This window comes from Adelges cooleyi, unplaced genomic scaffold, assembly GCF_023614345.1.
Source record: "Adelges cooleyi isolate 19-005CV unplaced genomic scaffold, UGA_ACOO_1.1 ACOO_flye_CR_arks_rails_tigmint_CR_PRNA_55, whole genome shotgun sequence".
NCBI classification, from domain to species: domain Eukaryota; kingdom Metazoa; phylum Arthropoda; class Insecta; order Hemiptera; family Adelgidae; genus Adelges; species Adelges cooleyi.
Window position 1 is genome coordinate 512,203 of NW_026096241.1, and position 10,476 is coordinate 522,678.

Consider the following 10,476-nt stretch of genomic DNA (forward strand, 5'->3'; position numbering starts at 1 on the left):
ACATTTTGCGTTTAAAAAAATATAAAAATTATTATTTCATTTGAAATGTTGTATAATAAAATAAAGCCTCTAAAAAATTAAAAAATTTACTATGCTATTACTAGGTTACTATGTACATCCATTGAGATGTTTTATTGCAATAGAAAACGTCCACTAAGTATAAAAATATACGTTATGTATGTTATTTTATTAAAATACACAGATAACACAATAACTAAGAATATTTGTTTGAACAAATGAGAAGTTTTTGTTAATTTAGTCAGTCAATAATATCAAAATAAAGTAAAACTAAAGCTACATATTGAAATTTAGTTTACTTCATTTTGAATCAAAATAATCATTGACCAAGTTACATTTTTATTTTAAAATGGTTTAACAACAATTATCCAATGCGTTTTTATTTTAGAGAGACTTTTTTTATAACTATACAAATAACTTATTTTAGATTTATCCTACACGGTTTTTTATTCCAAGAACTCGTGAAAACTTTTTACGTGCCATAAATAATGTGAAAACATTCAATAAACGTCCAAAAATAGTTATTACACCCGCAGACGAGGAAAATCTGTCAACAAATACTTGTGGCAGTATTGAAGAATACATTTTAAAATTAAAAAGCTGGGATAAATTAGAGAAAAAAGGTCGGGACATCATATGCAGCTTTTGTGTGATTGCACAATCAAACGTATTGTGGTTGAAGAACTTTGTTGAAAAATTAAAAAACGGCGAACCTTTCAGAAATAGCTTGCCTGTTATAGAACGTCTAAAAAATGAAGCGGAATTGATAGTTAAACTTTATCTGCAGGGACGTTTACAAACGAGCAAATGGTTTTGGAGTTATTTTTTGAAAATTATCGCCGTCAGAGAGTCGCCTCGACCACCAACGCTTCGTGATCAAAATTATCGAAGCCAAATATTATTGCTACGTTTATGCTGTACTGTATGTTTTTGAAAAACAAATATTCACACTCAACGAACCGACACTAGAAGAAGTCATAGAACTTATTTTTGTAGTTATCAATGAAGCATTGGACGTATCAATCAAAGAAGAATTTCTTGTGCATGTTAAATCAGAACTCCAGTTATCACAAATGAGGGACATCAACGACATCAAAGACATATAAGCAAGAGTGAGGGCAAAGACCGTTGGGATCATAAACGATTTAAACGGTTCCAACACAAACGAAATTGATTGGCTTAGTTTTAACGAAGGTCAACTTTCTAACGACAGCTTGATAAAGATAATCATTTTAGATTTCAAATTCTATTTAAACGAATTAAAAAGGTACTGTTTCCCGTTCAAATATGAAACGTTTTTGCATTTTGTGGATATGATTAAATTGTCGGCTGCTCAATATATTTAAATTCTAAATCAATAACACAATGTTCATAAATTAAGTTAGGTATTATAAGTAATTTAATTTTTTTAACAAGTGACGTTCCGTATAATTTTTTAATTTTAATTATTTATCAATGATATATTTTTAACTATGAAATATAATTAAAACTATATGAGCATAACAAGCTAGTTATATTTGTCCATACATAAATTACTTTATTATACTATAGTTATGGTATAATTAAAAAAAAACATAATAACACAATGTTTATATTTTATGTTGTAATCAATGTTATGTGATAAAAGAAAAATATCCAAAATTAATGTTTTAAAAATTAATTCGACTAAATCGATTCTAGATAAACAAGTTATTTAAGTTGATTAAGAGTCATTTACTGTTTTACTAGTTATTGTATTGGTTTGATCACTAATAATGATTTTTATATAATCAATTTTAACAAAATATACTTTAATGTAATGTTATACAAATATAAATATTAACAATTTTTTTCATAAAAAACAAAATCCTCTTTCCGATTTTGTTGTAGGTATTTTATGAATTACACACTACTTCATTAGGTAAAATCAAATAGATACTAGTATTGACAAGACTTTAGAGGAGCCAAGTATAGGCAACAGTTGTTACACCAAAAAAAAAACGATAATTCGGAATTATAATTATTTACAAACATTCTTCATAATAACGGCAAACTCAAAGGTGTACGAAAATCTATTATAAAATAGGGTATGCCCGTCTGGTAATTCTCCATGTGATAGATAGGGTGGCAAGGGGAGACCAAAAATAATATCATGTTTACAGACACAAAAAACAAGCACATCGCTGTAGATTCAATACCTACATAGCCTCACGTAGAAATTAAATAATAATTCGCTTTTCTAAAATAGTATAAAAATAGTTTTTAAGCAAATGATTTAGTGTGCACTAATATTATTCTACTTAAAATTAAGGCTTTGTTATAAACGTTTTATAAGAAGCTAAATTGTAGACATTTTTACAAAATATTATTTAGACAGTTGGTCATGACCATGAGTCAGCAGACTGAAAAACACCTTTTGTGTGAACAAGTGTTTTCAAAATAAATAAAATTTAGTGACCACCTGACATCTTACAATTGTATTAGTTTAGTATAAGTTACACAATATCATACGAATGACTTGTATTTTACCAAAGTACAATTAAAAAAATTATAAATAACTATGATTAGGAACATTTTTACATTCTTGTTATGTTGTTTAGCTACAACGTTAAATTTAAAAACATTCGAATCAGCAGGCAACAGCAAGGTAAGCATTTATTTAGAGCTATTATTATGCTGTGAAATAATTTCGATCTTATACTTTGCGGTTGATAGAAGTTAAGCAATTTAAAAATTATTACTTTCGTTTAAAAAGGAAGCTTCTAATAAGTATAATAATATAAGTTATAAATGTTCTTTTGTTAAAATACACATGTAACTAAGAATATTTATTTGAACAAATGAGAAGTTTCTGTGAGTTTAGTCATAATAGTACAATTTCAGGCTAAATAATCAAAATAAACTATATTAATTTTGTTTTTAAATATTTACTTAAGAGGAGTATCATACTTAACTTTATATATTTTGAAACAAAACAGTTATTGAATAAATCATTGATTGTTTCTAGGATGATTAAGTAGTATTTTTGGTTTTAAATAGTTTAATAAGAATTATTCAATTTTTTTTATTTCCGCGCGTACTCCTAACACGCATTGTATTTTTGAATTACCTTTTTTTAATCATATAAATTTATAAATCATTTTAGATTTGTCCTACACGATTTTTCGTTCAAATAACTCATAAAAACTTATTACGTGCCGTAAATAATGTGAAAACATTAAAAAAACGTCCAAAAATTGACATCACACGAGAAGACGAGCGAAATCTGACAACAAGTGTTTGTAGAAGTATTGATGAATACCATTTAAAACTAAAAAGCCGGGATAAATTAGAGAAAAAAGGTCGAGACATCATATGTAGTTTTTGTGTGATTGCACAATCAAACACATTGTGGTTGAAGAACTTCGTTGAAAAGATAACAAACGGAGAACCTTTTATTAATAACGAGAATTTTGTGAAACGTCTAAAAAACGAAGCTGAAATGATAGTGGTACTGTTTCCCGTCGGAGACTTACAAATGGGCAAATGGCTTTGGAGTTATTTTTTGAAAATCATTGCCATCAGACAGTACGATGACAATAAACTCTATATCCACGGGAACCCTTTCGAAGACGAACAAATGCAAACCGGTTTCTCAGATTTCATTGAAAATTGTATAGCTGAAAATTACCTACCTCCGGCTGCAATGGATCCCGATTTTGTTACAAAAAACGAGAGTAAATACAAAAAGATGTTCACCGATCTAAGTGATTCCAGATGGTTTCAAAACTTGATTGCTTCGCATCCGCTCGACCGTAATTATAATGGACTAATAGACATTTTATATCTGAAACCGTTTTGGGAAGACGGAAGACAATTGTTGTTCAGAGGAGGGACCATTGCCCAGGGGTTCAATGTCGATTGGAGTAGGGTGATTCAACGACATCGGAACGAGGTGGTTATTACCAGAGAATTCGTGGAAAATCGCACTTGGATTTCCAATCCGTACGGTCGGCTGGATCATCAACACTTGTTGATCAAAATTATCGACGCTACATATTATTGCTACATTTCGGTTATAATATATATTTATGAAAAACAATTATCTATACTCAACGAACCGACGCTAGAAGAAATCAAAGAACTGATTATCGACGTTATCAATGAAGCATTGTATGTATCGATCAAAGAAGAATTTCTGTTAGTTATTTTTTCAGAGCTCGACTGTTCACAAATGAGGGATATCGACGTCATAAAAGGCATATTAGCAAGTGTGAGGGCAAAGGCCAATGGGATCTTAAACGATTTAAACGGTACCAACAGAAACGAAATCGATTGGCTCAGTTTCACCATTGATGAAGGTCAACTTTCTAACGACAGCTTGATAAAGATAATCATTTCAGATTTCAAATTCTACTTAAACGAATTAAAAAGATACTTCTTACCGTTTAAATATGAAATACTTTTGCATTTTTCGGATGTAGTTAAATTTTCGGCTGCTCAATATATTTAAATACTAAATCAATAACACAATGTTCATTAATTAAGTTGGTTTGTTAAACTATTCAGACAAATCTTAAAAATGAATTGTATTTTTTGTAACAAGTGTGATTCCGGATAATTATTAAATTTAAAATATTTGCTAATGATATATTTAAAACTATTTAATATAATTAAAATTATTTGAGCCGCCGCATAATGTTATCTAGAGCATACTATGTTTGTAATAATTGGATTCATGTATGGACATAAATAATTTTATTTTATAATAATTATAGTACATTTAATAAAAAAGACATTTTATTAATAACACAATGTTTGTATTTTATGCTGTAGTCAATGTTGTGTAATAAAAGAAAAATATTCAAAATTATTGTTTCATTTTTTTGAAAAGTATCACTGAATAAAAATTAAAAATTAAATAATTCTCTTATGCTTTTTTAACAGTTTTACCTACTCGAGTAAATCGTCTCTAGAAAAACAAGTTATTGAATAAGTACCATTTACTGTTGTACTGGTTATTGTATTGGTTAAAACGCTTGTAGTGTTTTTTATATAATCAATTTTAACCAAAACTTTAATATAAATTTTAACAATTTTTTTACTTAAAAAACTAAATCCGTTTCCGTTTTTCTTGACAAGACTTTTGAGAAGCGAGATATAGGCAGCAATTCTTACACCAAGAAAACAATAACATGGAGTTAATATAATTTACATAAATTCTGCATAATAACGGCAAACTCAAAGGTGTATAAGAATCTATTATAAAATAGAGTATCCCCGTTTGGTAAGTCTCGATGAAGTCTCTCAGTTTCACAACGAAGCTAAATAATAATTCGTTTTTCTAAAATAGAATAAAAGAATTTTTTAATAAAATGTTTTAGTGTTGATTTATTAAAAATCATATTTGCCATTTTTCACCTAATTTGTAATAATCATATGTCTCAATTTTATTTTCTCAATAACACAATTCAATTTAATATTAAAAAAATGGGAATATAAAATCAATTGTACAGCATAATTTACTACATACTTGTTGTATTGGAATTATTTTATAATCGGTATTAATATATACAATAAGTAAAATCGCTAATTTTTTAAAAAGCTGGACGACATCGGTGAAGGAGGTGTACGATGACGCATAGAAATTAAGTAGTTGAAAAACAAACAAATATTCATACATCTGTGTGTAGACAAATACTACAATAAAAATGGAGAATATTGTCAACTTAAGATTTAATACAAATTCAAAACCGTCGATTTTTAAGTTATTGTAATGTATAATGTGCGCACAAAAACAGATAAAGAGTATTTTATTGTGTTAAAATCATAAATAATTCACTAAAATTTCAATATAATTCAACATAAAATTAAGGCTTTGTTATAAATTGTTCATAAGAAGTTAAATTGTAGAAATTTGTACAAAATATTATTTAGACTATGATCACACCATACGTTGGTAGACCGAAATATACCATTTGTGTGAATAAGTGTTTTCAAAATAAATTTAAAAAAAGTAGATTTATTTACTTTTTTACGATTTATTACAATGTAAAATTTAGGGACCGCCTAACGTCTTGCATTTATAATAGTTTAGTATAAGTTAAACAGTATCATACGAATGACTTGTATTTTGCCAAATTATAATTAATAATATTATAAATAACTATGATTAAGAACATTTTTGCAGTTTTGTTATGTTGTTTTGCTTTAACGTTAAATTTAAAAACATTCGAATCAGCAGGCAACAGCAAGGTAAGCATTTATTTAGAGCTATTATTATGCTGTGAAATAATTTCGATCTTAAATTTTGCGGTTGATAGAAGTCAAACAATATAATAATTGTTAATTTCGTTAAAATAGTTTATAATGATAAGAAGCTTGTACAATGTTATTTTGTTAAAATGAATAGGTTCTGTGAGTTTAGTCATAATTATACATTTTCAGACTAAATAATTAACATAAATTACATTTATTTTGTATTTAAATATTTATTTGAGAGCAGCATTATTTTACTTTGGAGCAAAATACTCATTGAATAAATCGTTTATTGTTTCAATGATGATTAAGTTCGGTTTTTGGTTTTAAATAGTTCAATAAGAATTATCAAATTTTTTTATTGAAGTGAAACTTCATTACAGAGGTTACAAAAAAAAAAAGATTGTCGTCTGTGGTTAAGGTTGGCAGTCGCGACCGTTTTTAGTTGCGCGTGCGCGTTGTCTCACATTGTGGTAAATGATTCGAATGGTTTGTTTGTTTAAATCTATGTGTAATCTCTAACAAAGGGCTTTAACTCATATTAAATTGAAATTATAAATAAATATGTTTTTGAGAGTTGTATGAACAAGAGACTAACAGCTAATAGGCTGATGTTTACCATTAGAATACGTCATAGTGAAAGATTCCAACATTGATCTTTAATTTATCGTCGAGTGACACAAACTATATATTTTAAATTGCTATGGAAATATTTATTTAGTCATAGCAGACGATAACTTCATAACATGCAACCAAAAACTTATATAAGTAATTTCTGTCATCATAAACCAATTACATCCGTCATGATCGTAGAATCAGAAAATTATCACAACATGTAAATATGGTATAATTAATTTGTAAACTAATGCATAATAAAATAATAATATTATTAGGTTAAATAAATTTAAACTGAAATTAACATTTTTAAGTATATTCTATTGCAAAGCAAACCTCAAGCTCTATCGGTTGAATGACTCTGAGAGAAGTTTTACTTCATCCTCGTGTAGTTGGTAACATGCATATTATTTTTTTAGTTACTTTTTTAATTGTATAAAATTATAAATTATTCTAGATATATCCTACACGATTTATCGTTCCAACAACTCATAGAAACTATTTACGTGCCGTAAACAATGTAGAAACGTTCAATAAACGTCCAAAAATTGTTATCACACAAGAAGACGAGGTAAATCTGTCAACAAGTTTTTGTGGCAGTATACAAGAATACCATGCAAAATTAAAAAGTCACGAAAAATTAGAGAAAAAAGGGCGGGACATCAAATGCAGCTTTTCTGTGATTGCACAAACAAACATATTGTGGTTGAAGAACTTTGTTGAAAAGTTAAAAAACGGAGAACCTTTCAGAAATAGCTTGCCTGTTATAGAACGTCTAAAAATGGAAGCCGAATTAATGGTTGTATTATTTCCGGTTGGAGATTTACAAATGGGCAAATGGCTTTGGAGTTATATTATGAAAATCGTCGCCATCAGACAGTACGATGACAATAAACTCTATATCCACGAAAACCCTTTCGAAGACGACCAAATGCCACACGGTGTTTCAGATTTCATCGAAAATTGTATCGCTGAAAAATACCTACCACCGACTGTAATGGAACCTGATGTTGTTACGAAAAACAAGAGAAAATCCGATAAAATGTTTACCGATCTAAGTAGTTCCAGATGGTTTAGAAACTCGAATGCTTTAGGTCCACTCGACCGTAATTACAACGCACTGATAGACGTTTTATATCTGAAACCGTTTTGGGAAGACGAAAGACAATTGTTGTTCAGAGGAGGGACCATCACCCAGGGGTTCAATGTCGATTGGAGTAGGGTGAGACAACGACATCGGAACGAGGTGGTTATAACCAGAACATTTGTAGAAAATCGCACTTGGATTTCCAATCCGTACGGTCGGCTAGATCACCAACACTTGTTGATCAAAATTATCGACGCTACGTTTTATTGCTACATTTCGGTTATAATATATGTTTATGAAAAACAATTATCTATACTCAACGAACCGACGCTAAAAGAAATAAAAAAACTTATTAACGACGTTATCGTTAAAGCATTGAATATGTCAATCAAAGAAGAATTCCTATTGGATATTTCATCAGAACTCGTCTTTTTACAAGTGAGGAATATCGACAACGTTAAAGGCATATTAGCAAGTGTGAGGGCAAAGGCCAATGGGATCCTGAACGATTTAAACGGTTCTAACACAAATGGAATCGATTGGTTCAGTTTTAACGTTAACGAAGGTCAACTTTCGAACGACAGCTTGATAAAAACAATCATTTTAGATTTCCAATCCTATTTAAACGAATTAAATAGCTACTACTTCCCGTTCGAACATAAAACGCTTTTGCATTTTATGGATGTAGTTTAATTGACAGCCGCTCAATATATTTAAATTTTAAATCAATAACACAATGTTCATTAATTAAATTAGGTTAAATACATTTTAAGAAAAAATCATAAAAATGAATTACATCTTATGTAGTATTTTTATGTTATAATTTAAAAATAAACATATTAATAACATAATGTTTATATTTTATGCTGTAATCAATGTTGTGTGATAAAATAAAAATATTCAAAATTGTTGTTTTATTTTTTTGAAAAGTATCACTGAATAATAATTAAAAGTTAAATGATTTACTTATGCTTTTTAAACAGTTTCACCGATTTGAGTAAATAGGTTCTAGATAAATAAGTTATTGAATTAGTGTCATTTACTGTTTTACTGGTTATTGCATTGGTTAGATCACTTATAGTGATTTTTATATAATCAATTTCAACAAGAACTCTCATAAAATATTATACAAATATAAATATTAACAATTTTATTTATAAAAAACAAAATATGTTTTTCCTATTTTGATATAGGTCAAAAAAATTAGCTGTTGAAAATCAAATATTCATACGTATGTGTACACAAATACTACAAGTAGATAATATTGCCAACTTAAGATATAATAATAATTCAAAACCATCGATTTTTATGTTGTTGTTATGTATAAAGTGCGCACAAATACATATGTGATTACTTTATAGCATTCAAAACACTAAAAGTTCACTAAAATTTCAATATAATTAAACTTAAAATTAAGATACACATTTTTTATAAGAAGCTAAATTGTAGACATTTTTACAAAATATTATTTAGACAGAGTACGAACACCATACGTGGGCAGATCGAAAACTACCATTTGTGTGAACAAGCGTTTTCAAAATAGTCTTAAAAATACATATATTTACTTTTTTACGATTTATTACAATGTAAAATTTAACGGCCGCCTTATGTCTTGCAATTGTAACAGTTTATTATAAGTTACACAATATCATACGAATGACTTGTATTTTACCAAAGTATAATTAATAATATTATAAATAACTATGATTAGGAACATTTTTGCAGTTTTGTTATGTTGTTTTGCTTTAACGTTAAATTTAAAAACATTCGAATCAGCAGGCAACAGCAAGGTAAGCATTTATTTAGAGCTATTACTATGCTGTGAAATAAATTCGATCCTATGTTTTGCGGTTGATAGAAGTTGAATAATTTAAAAACTATTACTTTCGTTTAAAAAGGAAGCTTCTAATAAGTATAATAATATAAGTTATAAATGTTCTTTTGTTAAAATACACATGTAACTAAGAATATTTATTTGAACAAATGAGAAGTTTCTGTGAGTTTAGTCATATTAATACAATTCCTTAAAAAATAATCAAAATAAACTATATTTTACAGGTGCATCATACTGAAATTTACATCCTTTTTATTATACTAACTATAATACATTCTGTAATGCTATGGAAGTATATTAGTAGTCATAGTGGACAATATCTTCATAACTTCCAATCAAAAACTGACATTTGTAATTTAAGTTATCATAAAACAATTATATCTGTACGCAATTTATATTTAATAATTTTTTTTTAATTATACAAATTTATACATTTTTCTAGATTTATCCTACACGATTTTTTATTACACCAAACCATTATAACTATTTACGTGCTGTAAATAATGTGAAAACATTCAAAAAACGACCAAAAATAGCAAAAATTTACAGAAGAAGACGAGAAAAATTTGTCAACAAATGCTATTGGCAGTGCTGAAGAATACCATTTAAAATTAAACAGCCGGGATAAATAAGAGAAAAAAGGTCGGGACATCATTTGTAGTTTGCACAATCAAACACATTGTGGTTGAAGAACTTTGTTGAAAAA

General features: G+C 28.0%; 1 protein-coding gene across 1 annotated transcript; it reads left to right on the forward strand.

Annotated features, from left to right (window-relative positions):
• The first annotated feature begins 6,116 nt into the window (after positions 1–6,116).
• LOC126842540 (uncharacterized) lies at positions 6,117–8,629 on the forward strand. Its single transcript, XM_050579550.1, has 2 exons — positions 6,117–6,231; positions 7,307–8,629. Exons 1-2 carry the CDS (start codon positions 6,145–6,147, stop codon positions 8,627–8,629), a joined length of 1,410 nt encoding a protein of 469 aa, XP_050435507.1. The 5' UTR covers positions 6,117–6,144.
• Positions 8,630–10,476: the final 1,847 nt, after the last annotated feature.

Bases quoted from the DNA above. Each gene is read 5' to 3' on its own strand.
- LOC126842540 (XM_050579550.1), top strand. From the start codon at position 6,145: ATGATTAAGAACATTTTTGCAGTTTTGTTATGTTGTTTTGCTTTAACG. The intron at 6,232-7,306 runs GTAAGCATTTAT...AAATTATTCTAG, and splicing joins AATCAGCAGGCAACAGCAAG to ATATATCCTACACGATTTAT.